At 45.8% G+C, this 24821-nt stretch overlaps 2 protein-coding genes across 8 annotated transcripts in view; one reads left to right on the forward strand and one right to left on the reverse strand.

Moving 5' to 3' along the window:
• On the reverse strand, window positions 10956-20530 carry CHCHD7 (coiled-coil-helix-coiled-coil-helix domain containing 7). 6 transcript variants are annotated; one of them, XM_018058492.1, is made up of 6 exons: window positions 20431-20484; window positions 19323-19448; window positions 19038-19090; window positions 17274-17343; window positions 15612-15710; window positions 10956-14656 (listed from the first exon to the last, which is right to left on the reverse strand). In XM_018058492.1, exons 4-6 carry the CDS (start codon window positions 17325-17327, stop codon window positions 14552-14554), a joined length of 258 nt encoding a protein of 85 aa, XP_017913981.1. In that variant the 5' UTR covers window positions 17328-17343; window positions 19038-19090; window positions 19323-19448; window positions 20431-20484; the 3' UTR covers window positions 10956-14551. The 6 variants fall into 6 exon arrangements, with proteins under 6 accessions (XP_017913981.1, XP_017913983.1, XP_017913985.1 ...); XM_018058494.1 differs by having other exon boundaries at window positions 17274-17356; XM_018058496.1 differs by lacking the exon at window positions 19323-19448 and having other exon boundaries at window positions 20431-20530.
• Window positions 20970-24821, forward strand: part of PLAG1 (PLAG1 zinc finger) — a 51581-nt gene continuing 47729 nt past the window's right edge. For both annotated transcript variants that reach the window (XM_013969222.2, XM_005688991.3), the window contains exon 1: window positions 20970-21158. The gene's annotated coding sequence lies outside the window, so the exon portion shown is untranslated. The remainder of the gene's footprint in view (window positions 21159-24821) is intronic.

Genomic DNA, 24821 nt, shown 5'->3' on the forward strand with positions numbered 1-24821 from the left:
ACATGAGCTTCCCTGGTGGCTCAGACAGTAAAGAATTTGTCTGCAAGGGACTTCCCTGGCGGTTCAGTGGTTAAGACTTTGCCTTCCATCGCAGGGGTTGCAGGTTCAATCCTGGGTTGGGGAGCTAAGATCTCACATGACTTCTGGTCAAAAAAAAAAATAAATAAATATATATATATATATATATATATGTATATAGCAGAAGCAATATTCTAACAAAGCCAATAAAGACTTTTTTTAAAAAGGTCCACATCAAAATAAACAAACAAAAATATCTGCCTGCAATGCGGGAGACCTAGGTTCTATCCCTGGGTCAGGAAGATCTCCTAGAGAATGGAATGGAAACCCAATCCAATATTCTTGCCTGGAGAATCTCATAGATCAAGGAGCCTGGTGGGCTATGGTCCATAGGATTACAAAGAGTCAGACATGACTAAAACGACTTAGCACGCTTGCAAATTATTTAACCACTCAAGTCAAAGGTTTTCTTCTCTGTGGATGAAGGCTGCTATGAAGAATAAATGAGTAAAGAACACGGGGTGGACCATGCTGATTTCTGCTCACCAGGCAGTTATACGATGACTCTATTGAAGAGTTTGACTGTCCCATTTTAGATGAAGAGAGAACAGTTGATAAGTTAGAAAACCAAATGAGTGAAGGTGGAGGTCTTGATGACTACTATGGTTGTGATTTCTTCTCTGAACTCTGGTTACATATAGTATTTGTACTGAAAACAGACAAGTGTTTTGTACAAGAGACTTGAAACTAGGGGTTATAATGAGAAGAAGCTAAAAGACAATATTCAGTGTGAAAGTTTTCTAGTTCTTGATAAAGAACCCTTAGCATTCTACAAGGAAGAAATAGTGCATTAGCTGCCAAGCAATAAACCAGAAGGTCTAGAGGGTAATACCAATCAGATATTGAAATGGATTGAGCAGTGAGTCAAAGATCCTAGTTCTTGACTTAACAAGAATGCCATTTTACAATCACTGTTGATATCTCTCTGCCATCATCATACATATTGTTTAATTATCAGTAAGACTTTCTTACTGAAATTGTGCTGTTGGACTAGGAGGTGGATAGTATAAACGTTTATGCTTGGTTTTGTTTTTTTTTTCCTCCATGAGAAAGCCAAACTCAAATGTAATGAATAATACTATAATTAAAGATTGAGAGTTAAAACTGTAATTGCTTAATGGTTCAGTTGCTTAAGAAAAAATGTGTTAGTCGATCAGTCATGTCCAACTCTTCGCAACCCTATGGACAGTAGCCCGCCAGGCTCCTCTGTCCATGGGATTCTCCAGGCAAGAATACTGGAGTGGGTTGCCATTCCCTTCTCCAGGGGATCTTCCTGACCCAGGGATTGAACCTGAGTCTCCCACATTGCAGGCAGATTCTTTGCCATCTGAGCCACCAGGGAAGCCAATAAGTAAATAAATCTGACCAACGGCGTAGAAAAGAAAAGAATAAATGAGGAGAAAATGCAAGATATTCACAAAAGTACCCGGCACGGCACTTGGTATGTAGTAAGCATTTTAAAAATATTAGTTATTGCTATTAGTGGAAATGCAGTGGCAGCAACATGGCAGGAATAACAGCAATATCGCTTTATTTGGGAGACAACTTGTAATTAATAACAGTGGAATATCTCTGAAAAATGTTCTTGGCAGAATTCATGTTTCCATCTTTGACTGGAGCGCGTTACAAATTACCATCTTCTCTGAACAGAGCAAGAACCTTTAAATGAATGTCCTGGATGAACTGGGAGGGCACACCATCCAGTAATGTGTAGACAGAGAAACATTTTTTTCCCTCCTGAACTGTTCCATTGGACTTATTAAAAAACCTTTCTTCAGCTGCTTTAATTGTTGGGATACTAATAAAAACAATAAAAATGTCTGCCAATATTTATAATATAAAAATATTCACTGGCCTCATGTTCAGAGCGTCTTAAGCGTTTACCTGAAGTCAGTTTATTCTCTCGAGGTACCGTTAAATGAGATGCACACTGGACTTTATGTGCTTGTGCTTAGTTGCTCAGTGGTATCCGACTCTTTGCAACCCCATGGACTGTGACCTGCCAAGCCCCTCTGTCCATGGAATTCTCCAGGCAAGAATACTGGAGTGGGTTGCCGTTTCATTCTCCAGGGGATCTTCCCGACCCAGGAATCGAACCTGGGTCACCTGCATTGGCAGGCAGATTCTTAATCATCTGAGCCACCACGGAAGCCCAAGTTGAAACAAAACCAAACATGTTATATGCAAAATACTCCTCCCTCTACTGGCTTGGATAGAATGTTATGACCCTGGGCCATCCCTTATTATTTCTTCATTTCTTCATCCGTCTCCTCATCCATGAAAACAGGAGCCTTAGTGGCTGCCCTGATGGTCTTCCAAGGTTGTTATTGGAGATGAGATGAGGAAAAACTTGGATCCAATAATTGCAATTGAAGTGGTACAAGTTTAAAAGTTGTTCATATTTCAAAATGTGAGCTCACTGCCCTACACAAACACTGGTTCTCAGATTCTATTTGTGCTAACTGAAAAACAAATTCCGTGGTTGGTACATCTGCCCCGCCATTGGGGCCTGAAGCTGGCTCTAGGGAAGGGAGACAGGCCGACTCAGAACTTGCTGGAAAGTGTTTGGATGCTCACCTATCTGTGCTGCAGACAGGGAGGCCACGACAGCAGGAGCCTTTCCCAGAATGCTTGAAGGAATGTAACCAGGCTGTCTCAGAGCTGCGTGCAAGCCAGAATATATATTGACATGATAGACCACAATGGATTTAAGTGTTTAAAGTCAAAAATACACTTTTAAAAATAAGTGCTTGAGTTGGCTGCTTGAGCAATACCTGGGTGCCGGAGCAAATTTGTTTAGAATAAATCACAGAGTATACAGTGGCTCAGACGAAGAATCTTCCTGCAATGCAGGAGACCCAGGTTCGATCCCTGGGTCGAGAAGATTCCCTGGAGAAGGTAATGGCAACCCAGTCCAGTATTTTTGGCTGGAGAATACCATGGACAGAGGAGCCTGACAGGCTACAGTCTGTGGGGTCACAAAGAGTCAGACATGATTGAGTGACTAACACACACACATACTTTCTGTTAACTTTTTTTGCACCCAGGCGAGGACAGTCAAAGGGGAGAAGCACAGTTCCGTGGACCACTTCCTCATTTCTGCGTTATGGAAAAACTGCAGCTGGTGGCAGAGTTGTATCACAAGGCCAGCAAATCCTGCTGGCCTCTGTAAAATAAGGTTTAGCTTTAGATAAACGTGCTTCTATGTCCCCTGCTCTGTGTCCTTCTAACGCTTCACACACGTCCCTTACGCTTCCTGTAGCCCTCCTTTCGATGTCAGAGCAGAACTCTGCTGCAAAGAATCTCCCGAATTTGGGAAAAAAATGCAAAAATGTCGGCTGCCTCTTTTGCCCTGATGTGCCTGGGGATGTGCTTCCCAGGTGGCTCAGCGGTAAAGACCTCACCTGCAATGCAGGAAATACAGGAAATGAGGGTTCCATCCCTGAGTCAGGAAGATCCCCTGGAGTAAGAAATGGCAACCCACTCCAGTATTCTTGCCTGGGGAATCCCAGGGACAGAGGAGCCTGGTGGGCTACAGTCATGGGGTCGCAAAATCAGGCACGACTGAGCACACACACGCCTTCTGAGGACACACAAACTGCTCTCTCTTCCTTTGGTGATGCACAGCTCCTGTGACCCTCCCAGGTTGTCTCCATTGCTTCAATTCAGGTGTTATATTGTGAAATATTTTGTCTTGAGTGACATCTTGTGTGGGTGGGCTAGCCAAGGGTTCTGAAGCACAGAGATGAGCTTGTCTCATTCACTTGGCTCATTTAGGGAGACACCACTGCCTCTAGCATATTCTAAGAAGCAATAAATTATTTCATTATTTGGTGAGATTTCAAGCGCCAGCTTGAAGCATAAGGGGAAAAACCCTGTTGAACCAGGCAGGTGATCAGAGCACTCTTGGTCCTGTCACGTCCTCGGATATGCACACACTCGGCCATCACGTAGACACAGGAGAGGTAAGGGGGTGGCCCTGGGAAGGCCTCGGAATTTGCCACAGGGGCCTCGCTACTCCACTTCTGACCTGGTTCTGCATCCCAGTGGTGGGAATTAGGGAGCAGGACCCCCCAATACAAATGTAGAGCAGTAAGTCAGAGGTGCTTGATTCTCCCTTTGGCCTAGAGGGGCCCTCCACAATTGAGACAGATTTATCAGGTTTGCCTGCCTCTGTCAGAGGTGAAGGTCCAATAAATAGTTAGCTCGCCCCCCTCCCCCACAGCAGGTAAACAATCTACCTGCGATTCAGGAGACATAGGAGACACGGGTTCTATCCCCAGGCCGGGAAGATCCCCTGGAGGAGGAAATGGCAACCCACTCCAGTATTCTTGTCTGGAGAGTCCCATGAACAGAGGAGCCTGGCGGGCTACAGTTCATGAAGTCACAGAGTCACACGACTGAGAGACTGAGTATGCACATCAGTGGCCAACACAGCCTGTTTCCTCCGAAGGAAGGAAGCCTTTCTTCCCTCTACTTTCCATCTATGGGTGACATTCCTCCGACCTCAAGTGAGTGTCCTGCTTATCCTTCACCAGCTCTTGGCTGCACCTCTGAGCTTGACCACAGGTGTATAGGGCCGCGTCCTGGAGGAAAGGGAGAAACTGAGGCAGTCATGCAGGTGCTAGGGGGGTCACATCAGCCGGCAGTTAACTTCATTCCTCATTTAGGTATTAGAATCCCCCTGTGGGGAGAGATCTCTTTCTTCAAAGGTGTTTAGCGCTCTGTAGACCCGTCGGAAGTGTTTCTGAATCCCAAACCTTCCTGCAGAGCCTCTGTTATTCCACAAGAGCACTCACTCCTTGCTGCCTGTGGTTTACAAGTTCATGGCGCCCTGTGGGCTTTGGCTGCCCGGGCCCTGGGGAGCGTCAACACTGCTTTTCACTGTGTGTTTCCATCACCTCCATTACCTATGACTTCCAGGTTCTTAAATGCTTATCCCTGTTCTCCCTGGGACATTTGTATGACCTAGTTTACTTGCACATACTAAACCAGGAGATGATCATTAGAAAAATGAGGTCAGAACAGCAAGAAGGAGAGTCATCCATTTGGGTGGTGGCCCCAACTGCTGTCACAGAAATGAGCTTTGTTGCCCTTGAATCAGTACGTCCATACCCCCTTCCCATCCCACACCCACTGCTCCTTGACCCTCTTCTCTTGCCTTTACGGTCCTTTTAGTCACAACACTTACAACTTTCTAATAAGCTATCTAATAATAGTTTATTTATTGTGTTTATTGCTTACTCATTCTCTCTTTCTCCAATCATATAAGTCCCATGAGGGCACAGGTTTTTGCCTATCTTGTTCAGTAATCAATCTTAAGTTCCAAGGACAGTATAAGGCATTGTAAATACTCAATAAATAGTTGCTGGAAAATAAAAAAGAAATATTTGCTGTACAAATGAATGAATGCCAAAAGATAGATACCTCTCTGATGCTCAGGTCATAAAGCATACCCTTCAGAGTGTTAAATCTTTTCCTTGTTTAATTTCCTCATCTCTAGGTACAAAGCTTCAGCAAAATTTTAAAACTTGGCCATTCTTTCTTCTACTCCCTTTACCTCCTCTCACAACTGTAAACTAGAAATTTTATTTAATCTAAACATAACCAATTCCTTGGTCAAGTCTGACTCTATTCTCCAAAGAACCCCATGCTTCAGTAAAAAATGCATTCTCTCTCAGTTGTTCACACCTTTCTAATTGAGTCCATCCCATTCTTTGTTTTATTGTTCTGAGAAGTACTCAAAATTTCAGAATCATAAATATTTCCGGAAAAAAAACCTCTTCAAGTTAATATAATTGTCTATCTTTGCAAATATGCTACTGTCTTCTGGAGAATTGCTGCTGCTGCTAGTCCTGTCCAACTCTGTGCGAACCCATAGACGGCAGCCCACCAGGCTCTGCCGTCCCTGCAATTCTCCAGGCAAGAGTGCTGGAGTGGGTTGCCATTGCCTTCTCCAGTGCATGAAAGTGAAAAAAGAAAGTGAAGTCGCTGAGTCGTGTCCGACTCTTAGCGACCCCATGGACCGCAGCCTACCAGGCTCCTCCGTCCATGGGATTTTCCAGGCAAGAGTACTGGAGTGGGGTGCCATTGCCTTCTCCTCTGGAGGATTACTAGTGCCAAATCATACAGTCTTGCGCAGCTGGCCCTCTCCCTTAGAGATACCCAGATAGTAGAATTACTATAATTAGTTTTGCAATCACTCAGCACCAAGGAACTCTTACTCAAGACCGGGATACTGTTTTTGAGATGACAAGTTCAACAACATGGAAGGAAGTGGTACGGATCTAAAGACTAGTCTAGAGAAGCAAAAACAAAGTCTAAGATCTCTGATTTTCAAAATGTAATCTCCTGGAATGGAGAGTTCATGGGTATGTTTTGCTTTTCCTTCTCCTCAAAAGGGAGGGACACAGAATAAAAATAAGTGAGATTTATCAGTGCTTCCTATGGTCCAGTTACTGTGCTAAGCTTTTGACAGTCATCATCTGATTCCTGGCCCATGTTAACTGTAAAATGTTGGCATTTCACAGTTGCAGAACTGAGACTTCTACATTGAAGCAATTATCCAGAACCCACTGCTTAGGACAGCTAGGAAGAAGTAGGGTTGCCCCTACCTTCAATCACCAGCCGCACCCATCCCATCCTGTCCCTTATTTCCTCCGCTTTCCACATTTTCTCCCCATGCCCATCCTGAAAGGATAAATACAGGGGCTTCTGAAGAGATACAGGTAAGTGACCCAGACACTGCTCTGAGCCCTCTCGTGTAGTGAGGGGCTGGAGTCATACCCCCACCAGGAACAAAACTCAGGAGTGGCGACCATGTAGGGTGTGCTGCTGTCTGCACTGTTGTTGGGTCTTGTTTTCCCAAGAAATGTAGTCCACAGAGCTTGTGAAAGACATTCTTCAAAAGTGGAAATTACATACAGAAGCTGTCAAGGGTCTGGAATGCGGTTCTACAGGATATCATCCATGTTTCAAGGGAGACGAGATGACAGCTCCAGCTGCCAAGCCCACGAACCGCAAAGTGGAAACACCCCCACCCTGGCCATGAGTCCCCAAGTCTCTAAGAAGCCCGGGTGTGTGTCAGGAAGCACTTCAACACACCAGATTGACAAAGTCCACCTTTTTATACAGAAGAGCCTCCTCTCTCTGCAGATGACCCAGACCTTGGCCTTCCTCTTCCTTGTTCTTCACAACAAACAGCGTGGTCATCACAGCAATGTTATGTTCCTCTGATATCTCTGGAGCAGAAGACACAGATGGTGACAGGGCACCCAGGACCAAGCATTTGGGGGAGATTTCTTAGAGGTTTGGTGAAGAGTCAGTCACACAGTCACACAAATTAACTTATAAATTTACTCGTATAAATCCTTATTCATGTTTACATCCCATGTGGAAGCCTTTTATTTGTGTAGACTCAGTAAGCATTAAATGGTGAAATGAATAGTAACTGCAACACTAGGCAGAGTCAGGAGCTGCGAAGAAAATGGAAAATATTGTGAGGCCGTGTCTATGCAGGTGAGGAACGTGAAGGTCAGAGGCGCACAGCATCTGCGTGGATCACAGCTTATAGGGCGCAAGTTTTGCTCCTGTATCTGTGACCCAGCAAGACGCCTGGCTTCCCACAGGGTTGGGCTGTGAGATTAACAGGACGTTTCTGACATTGCCTTAAAAACTGCAAGGTGCCACACAAACAGAAGTGTCAGGACAGCCTCTGCCTCTGCAGTTTTGCACAAGATGTAATGGGGACAACCTAGGTCTACAACTGGGCACATGACAGAACATGCATCTAGTTACAGAAAGAGTGGAATAGTGCTGCGTGAGGAGCTCAGGTACTGGGAGGGTACAGGTGGCAGACGGTTATTTCTGGAACAGGGCAAGGACTGGTGAGGAGTAGAGCTGAGCCACCATGCGTCTGCTCAACAGAGCAGAGGATGCCTTTGTAAAAGGAGTAGAATGCTCTCAGACGTGGGCAGGACGTCAGCTCTGTTTATGCAGCTCAGGCCCTAAGCACTGAGGCACAGTAAACTTCTGACTGATGTGGTAAATAGCTTGTTCTTATAATCTGCCCCCCACCCCAAAATGAAGTTTTTTATTGGTTCTTACTTATCAGAGGTTTTGGGTATACATGAAGCAACTAGGATGGGGGCATGGAGTGCAAAGTTGAAGCTCTGACCACATGATCTGAAGAGCTGACTCACTGGAGAAGACCCTGATGCTGGGAAAGATGGAGGGTAAGAGAAGGGGACAACAGAAGATGAGGCGGTTGGATGGCATCACCAACTCAAAGGACGTGAATCTAAGCAAACGCCAGGAAATGCTGATGGACAGGGAAGCCTGGCATGCTGCAGTCCATGGTCACAGAGTTGGACACGATTGAGCACCTGAACAACAGAGTGTGAGAAGAAATCTATAAGGACAACATTCTGGGCCAAATTATATAATAAAACTATAAAAGTAAAGGAGTAAATGAAACAAAGAATGTGACTTCTTGCAATCTTCTCCAACAGAGATGTGTTTAGGGGGTCAAGTAAGATTGTCCTAGTTGAAATCATAGTTTTCAGGGTAGACCAAGAATTAGGCAGGCTTTCACTGATTACCTATAAATCCACTATCTTTTTATCAATGCATTTGAAATATTACTTGCATGCCACACATGAAACCTGCTGTGGGACAACCTACAGGAAGTTATGGCATTTTTTAGACACATTTCCAGGACTAAAGGCTCTGAAAGAGCCAGTGGTTTGCTCGGGCTGTAATGGCAGCAAGTGGCAGAGCCTGGACTGAGTCCTGGGAACTGCCTCTAAATGCAGTGCCGTTTTCCCACCAAGTTTGGGTCTGGCTTCTGGGTATTACATGGATTTCTGCTTTTGGAAGCTTTATTTTCACTGTGAACAACCTTTTTCCTCAGTGTTCACCACACTGGGCAGGTCACTCTCTCCTCCCCCACAACCCCCACCTCCCACTCCTGTCTCAACACCCTATACTTGCCCCGCCTTCACCCCACCCTGATTCTTTTTCTCCAGGACGACGATCAGGACTGGTGGAGAAATCTGAGTCAGTATCAAGCTAATCTGTCGTCTCTAAACACAGTAATGAGGGGACTCCCCTGGTGATCCAGTGGTTAAGAATCTGCCTCCTAATGTAGGGGGGCCCAGGTTCGATCTCTGGTTAGGGAACTAGATCCCACATGCCACATGGTGTGGCCAAAATAAATAAAATTTTGAGAAGAGAAAAAATAAACAGTGATGAAACACAGTGAATCTGAGCGCACAGCCCAAGGGAATGTTTGTGAGTGGGGCTGGTCCTATAGGCCGGCAGGTTTGCAGTATGTAAGGCGGGAGGTCTCCTAGAAGCAAGCAGGTGTTCAGACGTGGACTTGACATTTGGTTGTGCAACAGCTCCATCCAGGGCAGAGGCAGAGCCTGGTGGCCCTGACAGAATCACCTGCCTGAGGCCAGGGAGCAGCAGCGGCCACCAAGCCATCTCAGGCATCAGGCAAACTTGTTCCTGATGCAGGCACCTGTCCATGAAAGCTGCTTCTGGGGTTCTAGCTGCAGACCAGAACCAGTTCACCTCATTCAATCTCCTCTTCAGAACAGAGCATTTCATACTTCTACAAAATACAAAACCAAAAAGGTGAAGTTAAAAAGTTGGTTCAGCTGGCACTGGTGGTAAAGAATCTCCCTGCCAATGCAGGAGACGCAAGGGACTTGGGTTTGATCCCTAGGTCAGGAAGATCTCCTGGAGAAGGAAATGGCAACCCACTCTAGTATTCTTGCCTGAAAATTTCTATGGGCAGAGGAGCCTGCTGGGCTTCAGTCCACAGGGCTGCAAAGGGTTGGACATGACTGAGCATGCACAGGTGACTTTTTTTTTCCAGGTTCTACCACATCTGATTATGTGAGCTCACAAAGTGAGAGCCACCATGGGGTTGGGGGGTGGGGAGTGAGATGGGCTCTGATGAGGTGGTATGGAGGCTGCAGAGGCAGCCAGGGGCTGAAAGTCAGGGGAGATCTGAGTGCAGCCCAGGAGGCCAGGGCGCTCAGCTGGGAGGACTAGGTCACTCAGCGTGCAGGAGACCCCGTGTCTGGAAAGAGGCAGCTGTGTACCTGTCTGTCTCCCTCCCTGAAGACTAGGGCCCTTGAGGACAGAGCCTGGGTCTTGTGTGTCCAAAAACACACCCTCCCCACCCTGCTCAAGCCTGTGCCCTTTACACATGGCCCTGGATGGCCAGGACCGTGTAAACAAAAGGAGGGAAGGCAGATGTTTATCCTAAGGTGACGGCAGGTCTCGGGAAGTTCAAGGAGGGGGGTTGCTGGGTTTCCATTGGGGAAGGTTCTCTGGGCTGCAGTACCAAGGAGGGCCTGAAGCGGACCAGGATTTCTGCAGGAGACAGTGTACATGGTAGAAGGGATTCTGGACCATCACCATAACCTCTGACTCAGCATCTCCACAATTACCCTTCTCAACACACATCAAGTGTGTTGACTTGACCTTTTTTTATCTCAGAAGCCTGCAGAGCTTCCCTTTCTGTATGGAGTCAAGTTTAAGTCCTTGTAACAGCCTTCGAGGCCACACACAATGTGATCCTAAGCCACCTGTCCACAGCCCCTGGCACTGCCTTCATCTATTCTTTCAGCCAATAAGAGGATGTGTCTGTCAAGGCCATTCACCCTCTGGGAAGTTTGCTTCTACCCCTCCCAGGAGCCCATCCTCCAGGGAGCACCTCAAAGTCGGCTGAGGCCAGTGATGCCTTGCTCCTCCCGATGGTTACCCCAGCACTCGGCATAGTGTGGGCACTTTGCTAAGGCTTGTGGAGTAGAATCAAACTGTAGGGCTTGCAGCTGAATTCATTTAATACTGAGCAGCAGAAATCATAAGCAAAAAGACTGATCCATTTAATTACCTTAAAATATAAAATACTGCTCCGAAATGAAAATACAAAGTTAAAAGACAAACTGGGAAAAATACATAGAATACATATGACGAAGAGGTATTAATAAATTTTCTTACCAAACCAAGCATTCCCCAACTGGTTCACAGCAACAATCTAAGAAGGAAAGAAAAAGGGGGGGTGGAGGGCAAAGGAAGTAAATACGCCCATTCCATTTTTCACTCATCAATGGATGGAAGTTTTAAAGGGCCCAGCGGGAACCAGGGCCTGAGGAACAAGGAGGGACTCACAGGCTTTTCATCCAGGACTGTGAAGGTGTGCTTCCTGGGGAAAGGAGTAACTACATAAATCAAACTACTGAAACCTTCAGCCTAGAAATTTCACTCTTAGAAATGCAGCACATAGATAAAGACAGAACAAGCAAAGCACCACAGCTGACATTATTTCCAAAAGGGAAGGAATCCATCTGTGGGAAATGGGTCCATAGCCTAGTATCTCACAAGGAAAGACCTACAGTGGGCCTATAACCGGCTGTGCAGAACTATTCCAAACCACACTGCTCAGTGGAAAAGGCCAAGAGCCTCCACTTACACACTACCACGTTCCTTTTTTGCAAACCAAATAAATATACAGCTACACCTGCTGTTTAGTCCTTGTGTCCAACTCTTTGCGACCCCACAGACTGTAGGCCTGCCAGGCTCCTCTGTCCTGGGATTTCCCGGGCAAAAATACTGGAGTGGGTTGCCATTTCCTTCTCCAGGGGATCTTCCTGACCCAGGGATTGAACCTGCGCCACTGAGTCACCTGAGAAGCACCGGATGTGCCTGTACTTGCATGCGAGACCTTGAAACCCCGTAACATTGGCTGCTTCTGGTCAGATTTATCTACACTGTGTACCTGTTCACATCCTGTGAATCAGCCGCATTTTCCAATGTGTTCAGTTTTAAAAGCCTGCTCTCCTGCTCTCCCCAAACACATACACAGCTGTTGATCATTTATTATATACTACAAGCTTCCTAGGGAGGTGTTACGGACAGAGCTGCTTCTTGGAGTAGTTGACATCGCTACGTCCCATTATAGTGGATGACACTGTTTCCATCCTTCAAGAGCTTCTGGATAACTACAAATATGCAGCTCTTAGAAGAAACACAGATGTTAACCTTCAGACTTTTTTGTAGACATGACACCAAAAGCTACAACCACCACCACAAATTGGACTACTTCAAAATGAAAAGCTTCTGTTTCAAAAGACACCATGAAATGCAAACACAACATATTCAGAATGGGAGATAAAATTTACAAACCATGTATTTTATCAGGGATGTGTATCTAGTGTGTGTAAAGGACTCTGGCAGTGATAAAGATACACAACCCGATTTAAAAATAGGCAAAGGATCTGAGCAAATATTTCTTCAAAGATCTCTAAGTGGCCAATATGCATGTGAAAAGATGCTCAGGATCATCAGCCATCAGGGAAATGCAAATCAAAACCACAATGAGATAGCAGCTCAGGCCCTCTAGGATGACTGTCATCAAAGGCAGGTATTACAATAAACGTTAATGAGCATGTGAACAAATTGGAACTCTCAAATACTGTGAAGTGATGCTGCTACTCTGGAAAACATGTTGGTTCCTCAAAAGACTAAATGTACTTACCATATGACCCAGTATGGTCACACCAGTTCAACTGCTGGGCATATATCCAAAAACACACTGTCTATGCAAAAACTTGTACACACATGTTTTAAGAAGCAACACACCTCATAAAATAGCCAACAACACAAACAACCCAAACACCTGTCAACTGATGAATGCACAAATAAAATGCGGTGTATCCACACAGTGGAAGCTTTGTCAGCAGCAAAAGGAATGAAGCACTGATGCAAGCAACGGGACTGAACCTTGAGAACGTGAGGGTGAGTGAGAGGAACCAGTCACCGAGGGTCACAAGGTGCGTGACTCCATTGACGGAGATGTCCAGAGCAGGCAATTCTAGAGACAGAAAGAAGGTGAGCAGGTGCCTGAGTGTTGGGGATGTGAAGTGGGGATGGAGGGCGGTGTGTGTCAGGAGCAGATCAAGAGTGCTACAGGTACAGGCTTTCTTTCTGGGGTGATGGCTCCTAAAATCAATTGTGGGGATGGATGACAATTTTGTCAATATACTACTAATAAAAACCATTGCTTTGTACACTTTAAACAAATGATTTACATGGTATACAAACTGCACGTTGATGAACCTGCTATTTAAAAATAAAAAGAGCTAGGCCAGGACAAATAAATGTGGATATTGGTATGTACATTTTAAAAGGTGACATTAAAATTCCACTTTTAAATAAGCCTAGAAGTACTGAACTGTTTCTTACACAGTAAGTATTCATTCCTTGTCAGCTCCTATCTAAATCCATCATTTTTACAGCAATCAATACAAATCAAAGAATTTCTGAAACAATTCTACCTTTTATTCAAATAGAATCACATTTGAAAATAAAGGTTCCATAGTTTAAAAACCTCTGACCTGGATTTTGGACTAGGACCAACGAGCTGGACAGTTTGTGTCAGCAGCTGTTGTAATACTCCTGCACCAGAACCAGACGAAGAGAAGGGACTCAAACTATCTGTTTTCACTTTCTGTACACATGAAATTTGATCAAATAATGTGTCTTTTACAAAGCAATCCTGTAAACGAAAGACCCTGGATTTTAAAAGGCGGAATTGAGATCTGCTTTACAACCCCACCCCAGTCATGATACTGAATATTCTCGCTTTTATATCATAAAACGAAGCTCGGCTCCAGCCTCATTCTGTGTTGCGATCACCTGACGAACCCCAGCCCCTCCCTGTCCCATCTCATCCTGCAGGTGAAACCCCACCTCTGAAAGCACCATCTTTTCTTTAGAAGGCTGTTCAGTAACCACAGACTTCAGTCTCAGAGTCCCTTGACTAAGCCCATCCTTAAGGAAACATAAAGAAAACCAGTTCTCTGTATGTCATTTAAAGACACCTGTGCCTCCCCAAGGCTTTTTAAATCAAGGTACACGAGTGAGGTCATCAGGGCAGAGACCTTAGTAATGTGCCTGGGACTGAGGCCCATCGGGTATCCACCCTGGACTTGCTGTCCAGTCTTCTCCCTACCACTCAGTGCCCACCTCCCCTCCAGGGGGCCAGTCCACACACTGCTCTCCACACACGGCTCCAGCCTGCCCTCCTGTCGTGCTGTCACGTACATCACTTCCCTTCCTTGGAGACACTGCCTCCCTTTCACCCCCTTAATCCCTCCCTTGTTCACATCTTACTTCTTTCTCTCGAGACCCGGCAGAAAAGCTCAACTCTCCACTGAGCTGTTCCTAAGGCCCCCTTGCCTTCAGCAAGTCTTGTGAAGCCGAGGACGTGGCAGAGCTGGGGTGGCCCGCTCTCATCGCGGCACTGAGAGCAGAAATGGAGGAGGACACGGGGCTTCCCCCAAGGAATCCGAGATCTATCTGGGTAAGGCCTGAAAAGTCTTATGAAGACACAGTAACCACTTATTAAAAATATTTATCTGTTCCTAAGTTAAATAAATAATTTTAATGCAAACGCTCAATAGGGCATCTTCCCCAGTGCTTCTAAGATCTCGTCTCTCTCTGCTGCCGTGGGCATGGGCGGCTTCACTCCGTTTTGTCTTCTCTGGATCATGACAGAGTTCTGCAAGTATGTACAAAAGAGAAGAAACCAGAATCAGTCATATACTAAATGCCAATCAACTGCCAGTAATCAGGTATTGCGTCTTCTAAAAGGAAACATAAAAGGGCAGGTTAAAAAAATAATAATAATGAATTCTAGGACTCTAGATGATGTTTTCAGATTATTATCCATTAAACAGAAGTGATTATTCCCTTGGTGGTGGTGGTAGTTTAGTTGCCAAGTCCTGTCTGACTGCTTTGCAACCCCATGGGCTGTAGCCCTCCAGGCTCCTCTGTCCATGGAATTTCCTAGGCAAGAATATTGGAGTGGGTTGTCATTTCCTTCTCCAGGGGATGTTCCTGACCCAGGGATCAAACCTGCATCTCCTGCATTGCAGGTAGGTTCTCTATACTACTGCACCTCCAGGGAAGCCCCATTATTCCCACAGGAATAATATGTCCCCTGTTACTAGGATGGGGATACAGTGTTGAACTACCAGCCCAGGAGCACAGCCCACCAAGAGTTCAGGAACAACTGCCCAAAAGAGCCAACAAGTGACCACAAGTGAGTGAGCAGAGGGAAAGGAAGCCATTGGAGCCAGTGCTCCGAGAAGCAGAAATTACAATATATGTGAAAAAGTGGGGACCATGGGCAGCAGTGGGGGAAGAGGAGGCAGATACACGTGGTGACGGGGCAAGCCTGCCATTCCATCCACCTCTAGGAAACTAACACGATGGCAAGACACTGATCCACGTAGGAAGACCCACCTCAGCTGGAGCTGAGTTGTCACATGTGGGAGGGGGTGAGGCACCCAACGAGTGTGCCCGAGGGTCCTGAGGGCACACAGGGGTTGTGGTCAGAAAGGTGGGCTTTCCACAGCCATCACTAAGGAAGGGTGGTGGGTTCTGACAAACCTCAGGCTTCAGACTCATGCATAACAGATGAGTTCTGACAGAGGTGACTGAGCCAAGCTTACCCAGAACTTCCGGCAGTTCTTGTACTTCAAGAAGTGAGAGGAACAGCTCTCCTTGTCATAGTTGTTTTCAGCCATGCATCTGGTAGACGCGTCCGATTCCTTAAACATGTAAGACAGGCAGCATTTAGGAGGCAGAGTGGCATCTAAAAAACAGATACACACACTTCTGAAGCTGCACCTCCCCAAGCAGATAACTGGAGATAGTTTCAAAAGGGAATTAGCTTTCCAACCATCCCAGCATCCGTTATGCTCGAGGCCAACACCTTCCTCTTCATAGTTGGGGTCAGTATTCTCTGTATCTGATTCACAGGAATTTAAGTCGAAGCACTGAATGAGATCAGTCAGTAACCATTTTATCAAGGCGGCTGAGGCAAGGTTCCACTTGGATGTGCTCAGTCATGACTGCAGGGAGCTTTTCTGCGGGTCCAGGGTTAGGGCTCAACACTTTCACTCCCAGGGGCCTGGATTTAACCCTGGTTGGGGAACTAAGACTGCAGAGCAGGGCCAAAAGAAAAAAAAATTCACTACTGCACAGCAGAAGCCAAACCCCATCTCCTGACTCAGAGGGCACCTCTCCACTCCTCCAAGTTCTCACCCGGACTTGAACGTTTGATGTTAAGGTGGTTTCAAGACCCTAAGTAAATAGCTAATGACTGGTCTACAACAAGGTAAATCAATGACATTCATTTCAACATCTGTTTGGCTATCATTCACTCCATTACGCAAGTAAATACACTATTATGTCCGTAATTTTAATAGGTATCATTAATATCACTTCAAAACTGAAGTGAGCCACACAGGGCTACAAGTTCAAAGGAGGGTAGCTGCCATTTGGGAATTAAAGTTTAGCTGTCTGAACTGGAAGTAGATTGGATAACAAACTTCAAAGTGAAAGGCATGATTCTGAGAAGTCATCTAAAGGAAAACTTTAAATTAAGGGCAAGTAATTTGCTTCACAGATCTGAGAAACATGGTTTATCTAAAGCAACTTAGGAAAGCTGCTGAAAACAGATTTCAAGTAGAATAAAGCCAATACTCCATGCCAAATATTTAACAAATGCGTACATTTGGAAAATTCGTGAGTCAGGAAATACAATTTTCATAGCACCGGTCCGATGGCTGCCTTATTCAAGGATGACAATGCCACAAGAACTGCTAATTGTAGCAAATAAATGACAATAAAAGCTTATTATAACAACAAAACGTTTTGTTTACATGATACCCTCATGAGTACCTTCAGGCTTTAAATAACTCTAACTCAGTTATCAGCCCTTCACTCTCAGCGAGGTGGTCTCAGGGACATGATGAAATCATTGCTATCAAAACAAATTCCAGTAACCATTTAAAAATACCTACTTTCCAACTTTGCATGTTTGGACTCAAGAATTTCCTCGGTGTTGCACAAGCTTGTCTAATGTTAAGAGTGACAACTAAAAGCTTGCATGCTCTACAAATTAGGGAAACTTAAAAGAGATGAGTCTTTGTCAGCTAAATGATGAATATCTAAAAATACTCTTGTGAAATAAGGATACGCAGGCCATGAATATTTCTTGTACAGGAATAACTTTATTCAATAATTGAAGAAAACTGACGTCCACAAAATCAGAAGATGCTTATTTTTCCAACTTAATACTTGTGACAATTCAAAGCCAACCAGCTTACCGACAAGCAAGGGTTTACGTCAGGATCCCTCAGCCTCCGTGTCACCATGGGCATCCTAAGTGTCTTCTCCCTGCAGGCAGAGGTTGGGAAGGGTTACACAGGGGATGACACACAAGTCAGTTAAGCCTCATCAACTCTGCAAGTACAGTACCTGAAAAGCTGACTTTGGCATAAAGATTTTCTAGTGAGGAACTCACCCACTCTCTGTATTTTCAGAATGAAGACTTGGATGTGATTCTCCTCTACACTGACTCATGCCTCAGCACAAACGCCTGTCTAAACTGTTTAAGTGCCTCTACTGAAATCTGACTACAATGTTCAGAGAAAAAGATAGTTCTGCTAAAATTCAGTTTTAGTTTATTCCTGTTTCTAAAGGTGGCTCAGTGGTGAAACCGCCTGCCAATGCAGGAGACAAGAGTTCTATCCCTGGGTTGGGAAGATCCCCTGGAGGTGGTACTGACAACCCACTCCAGCATTCTTGCCATGGACAGAGGAGCCTGGCAGGCTACAGTCTATGAGGTCGCAGAGTCAGACTGACTTTCAGGGACTAAAAGACAACAGTATCTATAGACTAAGCAATTAAATGTATTAACAAAACAAAAATACAGCATGCACTCTAATGATTACTTCCTTATTATACACTGACTAGCACACAAAATAAGGGTGGAATAATTTAGTATAACCCAACTTTAGCAAAAGTGTTTGTCAACTAAAGTACCTGAATGTCTACTCTGTGGCCTGTCCTGTGTTGGCCAATGTACCAAGAAAAAAAAAAAAACAAACCACACACACCAAAGTTATTGCTCAGTGGACATTTTGAAAAGTTAAAAAAAAAAGAAATCTGAAATTTAACTTCCCAAAGGCATCTTCTATTTAACTGATACCTCCAGGGATAAAGGAAGTGAGGGAACACCACTGCAGCACATTAATCTTCCGGCTAAAGCCCTATAGGCATACAGCTTGAAGGAGCCTTTATCAATTAAAGATGATCACAGTTCTCTAAGAGCCAATTAGGGATTCCAAGTCAAATCATATACTCTTATAACAAGTACGTCACCTATATCCCAGGACAAATGCCCTCTCTAATGAATCTAACTGAAATTGGTATGCCTGTTATCTTCAAAGACACATCATAGAAATGAACTGAAAGAATTTTTTTAAAAAACTCAGCTACTTTTAAACGCAATTCTTTATTTCAACATATTGGCATATTATCAATGAGCCAGCCACAGATATTTTTTAATGCTCTGCACTAACTTTATGGAACTTACTCCTGAATCCTGCTCTAGCTTAACTGTCTTTTACTTAAAGATCAAAGACGACAGCAAATAATGTAGGATGACCTACCCAAAACACCAATGAATAAAAAACTGCATCAGTATAACTAGACAGAGCTCTGAACTTTTGTACAAAATGGTTTCTACTTTCCTTCCGCAAGATGGGACCATCAAAAAATATGAGCCATGTTAAAAGAAATAAAGTACATTCAGGAAAAACAATCAAACCCCCATGAGCCCCTAAAAAGTGGAGGTATTCTAGGATCATGAGTCAACTAGTTCCCTTTCTCCTTTACAAGAAAGATCAGTATGTCCAAGCTAAAGGGGATAACCTTTGCAAAGAAGGATGGAAAAAAGTCTAACCATTCTGGGTCCTTTCAGTAAGTAATCCTTCTATTTTATGATCTTCATTGACCAATACATAAGTACACCTAGCTAACAAAAATTTCTTGGCAGGAAGAAAATTCAAGATGCTGTTCAACTGTACCTAGAAGCTTCTTCCTCTCCCGCACAGAATTCCTTCGCAGGCTTGACTTCTTCCTAAGACAGGTGAGGGCACAAAGTGAACTCACGGCTTTCTGGTCTACATGTGTCCTGTGTTCTGAGCACAGAGCTCTGCTCCACTGTTCACACTCCTTGAATGTAATCTCAACAATGATCAGACAGACTGAACTCAGGTTGCCCCCCTTCCGTGAAAGCGTTCTACTTTTTATCACCATCGTCGGTTAGAAATTCTTTAAAAACCATACCACCTAGGTAACATCATATATACCGAATCAGGTTTGCTGTAGGAGTTTATTCACCGTTCGTTTCCTTTCCCTTCCGGGTTCTAAATACCAATCAATCTAAGTTTGGATTTCCGACTGTCACCTGCTCTGCACGAATCCACGTGTAATAACTGTAAATGAAGAGGAAATGTCAGTTCATAGTGAGGATCGGGGCTGAAAGCGGGTGTTCCGCTAAGGAGGCCTTGTCTACTTGCTCTCTGAAGGTAACAAACAAACGTGCCTAAGCTCTGTCCGCAGAGGACAGCCGGAGAGAAACCAACAATTTGAGGGAGGGGGCGCAAAAAAGCACAGCACGTTTGAGGAAGAGCGCTCAACTCTTTTTGCAAAGGGCAAACTGCTTTAAAAAGTATTTCTTGACTTTCCATCCGGTGATTCCACGTCCCCACTCGGAGCAGCTTTGCAAGGGAAGGGAACGCTCCTGACCCGTCCAAGGCCCCGTGCCGCCAACACCGCCCGCGTTCCCAGGCTGTCCGAGCCCAGGCAGGGCTGCGGGCCTCCCCACCGCAGGAGCAGCCGTCGGGAACCCGCAACGCGTCCCGCGAGGCATTCGAGCCTCCAACATATGTCTGGGAGCAGGCGGCGGATCAGGAAGTCGGGGTGGCCTTGCGGAGGGGGCGGGGAAGGCGAGAGGAGATCCCAGATCGAGGCGAGCCCTAGGCCCGCGGCCTCCCGACAGCTGCCCGTCCAACCTCGTGAGCGGTGGACGCAGGTGAACACACCTTGCTCTCACTTTCGACGGCACCCAAGAAGGCAGGGGGTGAAAAAAACGCAGGGAACTGGGGGCGCGGGCGGGGTGGTGGGAGGGCGATTACCCTCCAAAGGCTGAGAAGTAAGGGTGAAGAAAGGGCTGGGGGTGCCCAGGCAGGGGGCACCTCCCTCGCCCCCGGCCCGAGGAGACCCGCGTTGCCACGAGGAAGCGCAACGGCAAGAGGCCCGCGCTTAGGCGAGGCCTGGTGGAGGCGGCTTCACGCTGGAGACGCGACTGCGGGTCCCACGGCGGCCCGGGCGCGCCAGTCTCTTCCCGCAGCCCTGCAGCCGCGGCGGAGGGCAAGGCGAGGGGGGAGAGTGGGGGGGGGCGGGGAAACCACTCACCTCGGGCGGCCGCTCCGCCAGCGCCCAGGCCGTCTCCAGCTCCAAACACGTCAATGGCTCACGCAGCTGGGCCTTAAGTAGCGCGCATCCCAACGTGCTGCCCCCGCTCCGCGGCGGCCGCCGACCCAATGAGCGGGCCCCGCCGCCTGACTGACAGCCGAGCGCGGCCCTGCGCGGCGGGGGCGGGCGGGCCTTGCCCCGCCCCCAGTCTGAGGGAGGAGGGACGAGACAGGAGGAGTGGGCGGGGCGGCGCTCGCGACCCCGCCTCCGCCCCCGCCCCGCCGCGCCCCCCGCGCCGCGGCCCGCCTCTTAACACTTCGGCTTGACGGGCGGCGCGGCGGGCCAATCGGAGCGCGCAGCTGCTGCGGCGGCGGCACCCAGTGGCCGGCCCCGGGGAGGAGCGCGCGGGGAAGGGCGGGCAGGGCGGGCGCAGCGGCGGGCGGGGGTAGGGGGCGGGTCGGCGGGAGGCGGGGGCGGCGGCCGAGCGGGCCGGGGGAGGCGGCGGTGGGCGCGACGTCGGCGGCGGCGGCGGCGGCGGCGGCGGCGGCAGCTGCAAGTTGGGCTGCAGGGGCAGCGCATACACTACAATGGCTGCTGGAAAGAGGCGTAAGGAAACAATTTCCAGGCCCGCCGCGTCCAGCCCGAAATATGAGAAAAAAATTATTAGAAATTCCGCGGGCGGTGTAAAGGCGGCGGACGGGCCGGAGGGAGGATGTTAAAGCCCCGCGGTGAGTTCTCCCGGGGTCCGGGGCGGCGGAGAGGCGTTTAGCGGGAGAAATATCAGGGTTATTTAAATTATGGGACTCGCTGAGGGGGCAGAGGAGCCGCGGCGGCGAAAGGAGGAGGAAAAAGTTTGTGCTGCTCTCAGCCCCTGCTCAGGACCCCAGAGAGAAAAATAATAATAAAAAATAAAATAAAAATAATCGGGCGGGGGTGCGGGGACTCCCGAAGTCGCTTCTGACAGGGCAGGGGGCGATGCGGCTGGAGACCCGAAGGTGAGGTCGGTGGGAAAAAAAAAAAACCCTTTATTCAGGGTCTGGAAAGTTTGAAAAGTTTTCCTCCTCCTCCGCCTCCTCTCTGGTGCTGCGAATATTGTGACAGCGGCAGCGGCAGCAGCGAGAGCGGAAGACATTAGAGACCCGAAAAATAAGGGAAAAATTAATATAAATTCGGTTTTGAGAGTAAACTCTCCGCATTTTCTACCAAAACATCCCGGGGGAAGGTGGGTCCCCAAAGGGCCTGGCGGAAACCCGCAGTCGGCAATATTTGGGGGGCACTTGGAGTGACTTGGGGGGAACTTTGCCCCTTTTTTCAAAAGAGGTTTTTCTTTTTTGGAGAAATGCATTTGTTTTCGCCCTTTCCTCAGGTGGGCGAGTCGGGGTCGGGGTGCGGGGTCTGCGAGGAGGTGTGAGCCCCGGGTGTGTGGCTGCGGGGGGGGAGGGGGGTGCTAAATGAAAGCAGGAGATCTGCACAGACCAGGGACAGCTTGTTGTCAGTATCATAAACAACCAAAATGGAGGGAGAACTCAGGCATATAACCAAATAAAAATTTTTTAAAAATCGCAAAAAAATCCCAAAAAATCCGGGATGCTCCCCCTTTTCTCGCTCAAGGTAAAAGGATGAACCGCCTTTCCCCTGAAGTCCATTTTGACTTTGCAGGGACCAAGGAGTTAATATTTATTTATTTTTTCAAAACTTTCGAAGGGCAAAAGCCTTTTATAACTCAACCGACAATGAGAAAACGTGAAAATCCGATGCTCGAGAAGGAGGGGGAGGGGGGGGGAGGTGGTAGTGCAGAAACTGCTAAACTTATTGGTAATGTGGGCTGATCTGACATAAGATAAACACTATATTTGCTATTTTATAACTCTGTTTTAATGATCGTTGCGGGTTTTTTTTTCTCCCCCCCCCTCGGTGGAAAAAAAAAGTGATGCCATTTTCTTAATAGAGTTAATATGTGTGATTGGAAGAATAAACCCTTTCGGCTTTGAATTGCATTTTCGTCGCATTTATGCTTCAGGTTTTGTTGGTGGCTCCCTCCTTTCTTTAAACTAGGCTCTACAGAGGAGGGGTAGAGAGAGGTGGTGCACACAGAGGCTGGTGTGCAAGAGTGGAGCACCTTTTGGGGTGGGGTGGGGAGTTACTAAGCTGCTCGCCTCCTGACACGTTTGCTTCACCTGCTCATCCTCAGGATAGAATGTCCAGCCGAGGTTTTCTGGTTTTATGTATAGAAAAGGATGGTGCCTCTTACATCACAGTGAAGTTAATGGGAAAGTGCTGCTGATGTTGGTTTCCACGTGGGATGTGGGACAGAGCAGGGCGTTTTAAAGGGACAGCTTCTCTTTTCTTATGATTTTTCATCACCTACACAGAAGCCCTGCGTGAGGACCAGCAGTAGAGGTGCTGGAAGGGTGTGGTGATGGAAGAGCCTCCTCTTTCCATGACTCAAACGCACCCACCTTTAGCAGTGATGGAGGGAAAGGAGGGCTAAAGCAGGCTCAACAGAAGATGGATATTGTGTAGATCAGTTTGTTTCCAAGCTGTTCTTTTGTGTAACCAGCCCTCCCAGGAACTTTGCATGTTACATTGCTGTGCTCTGGAAGCTGATTTTGGAAGGAATTGTGGAAAAATGGAAATAGTTTAAGGTGTGTGGTGTAATGGTATAGCATTATTGAACAGTTATGAATTTTGTGCAGTGAGATCAAAGAGCTGTGTATGCCCATAATATGATTTTACAGCCATTTTGTAAAAGCTGTAAAATACCTAATATTCAATTTGGCTTAAGGTACACTGAGGACTTCTGGTTGAAAACTGTAGACAGAGTGGTGGAGATTCTTACTCTGTAAGCAGTAGGCATTTCTTTAAGGGGAAAAAAAAAGCACATACACCAACACCATGGAAAAGTTTACGCATACCCATTTTAAAGCCCCATCCTATACATGTGCAGTAACTCTGTGCCTCTGAAATGAAAAGGTTTTAAAGTCCTGTGACCTACTGGTTTGCATCTTTTAAGTTGAATTTATTTGTGTTATTTAACAGGAAATGTTTACTGATCATAAACTACTATTGACTCTGATGGCTTAGATTTTCACAATATTTTCAAAATTGAAAATATGTAAGTTGTGTGCTGTGCTCTATTGGACATTAAGGTTCACCTTGAATAGAATTTGTTTGTGTTCCGTTTTCCACAGGTATATGAAGTTTCTGGAATAGATGCCTATTTTCCTTTGTTTTTATGATTTATAGAAATGGATTAAAGTAAGGACTGGATTTTTAGACTTCTTATATAGAATACTTTTCCTGGCCATACTGTACAAATTATTATTTTGAAGTCTGGTGTACATTAACCTGTGTTCACATCTGAACTCTTACCTGCACCTTTCTGTAAATACCTCCATAGTAGCAGTTACATCAGTGTAGTGTGGTTTCTGATTTTGGAAGCAATTGCAACTTTCTAAGAACTCATTTAAAAAATTAATCCCATGAACCACTGTTAAATCAAAATTGATTGGAAAGTGATTAAACTGTCAGTGGAGAAGGGAAACTCCCCCCACCCCCCCCAAATATCTTTGCAGAGATTTCATGGTGCCATTAATACTTATAAAACCTTTGAAATTTATCTTACATGTTCATTGTAGTTTGGCTGGAGACAGTTACATTGACTATAAGTAATCAAATTCAGTATAGATTTAAAATAAGTTAGACTTTTAGATCTTGAATAGTTGCCACTTTGACAAACCCGTTACTAATATCAATAAATTCAGTTTCTGTAAATGTGAAGAAGTATTTCTTCCAGTTACATGTGACCATGGAGTTATTCAGTTTGCTTGGACACTTCACATTATAATTAGTTTATTGTCATCCTAAATAAAAGTGCTGGTATTGTGATTTTTTTTTTTCTATATCACAAAAGGTGGTATGAAACCTTCATGTTTGGGTTTTACACACCTCGCTACTTGTCTGAATCAGAAAATACACTCAGAGCACACAAGTATAAAACCTGTAATTCCTTAGAGAGTCTTATTTAGCTGGGACATAGCATAATTACTCATTTGAATTGATGGTACTGAGCTTTTGTAATGCCTATGAAATACTACCTGTTAAACATCCTTTTTCTGAAGCTACTATTAAATTGTACCAATTAACAGAAATAAGGTAAGGCTGTTGTATATTCATAATCTTTATTTCAGGTAGAATTAGAGAAGCCTCATAGCTGGAGATGTTTATTTGAAATTTATATGCCTAATTTTGCTATTGGACATTCTATAAGGAATTTAGCTGCTGTGGAAGATGATTTATAAATGTGGGCTAATTCTGATAAAATTCAACATTTGCATATTTATTACAATCTAAATATTTTAATAAACAGACATAGGTAAATAAATTAGTGA

Source organism: Capra hircus, chromosome 14 (assembly GCF_001704415.2).
Source record: "Capra hircus breed San Clemente chromosome 14, ASM170441v1, whole genome shotgun sequence".
NCBI lineage: Eukaryota > Metazoa > Chordata > Mammalia > Artiodactyla > Bovidae > Capra > Capra hircus.

What these genes read in the sequence shown, in the direction of transcription:
- CHCHD7 (XM_018058491.1), bottom strand. Translation starts at nt 19,269, where the DNA reads ATGGTGATAAAAAGTAGAACGCTTTCACGGAAGGGGGGCAACCTGAGT. An exon ending in GGAGAGGAAGAAGCTTCTAG is followed by an intron (nt 17,357 to 19,037) that starts GTACAGTTGAAC and finishes AACCCTTCCCAA; the next exon opens with CCTCTGCCTGCAGGGAGAAG. An exon ending in AGAACTGCCGGAAGTTCTGG is followed by an intron (nt 14,657 to 15,611) that starts GTAAGCTTGGCT and finishes ACATACTTGCAG; the next exon opens with AACTCTGTCATGATCCAGAG.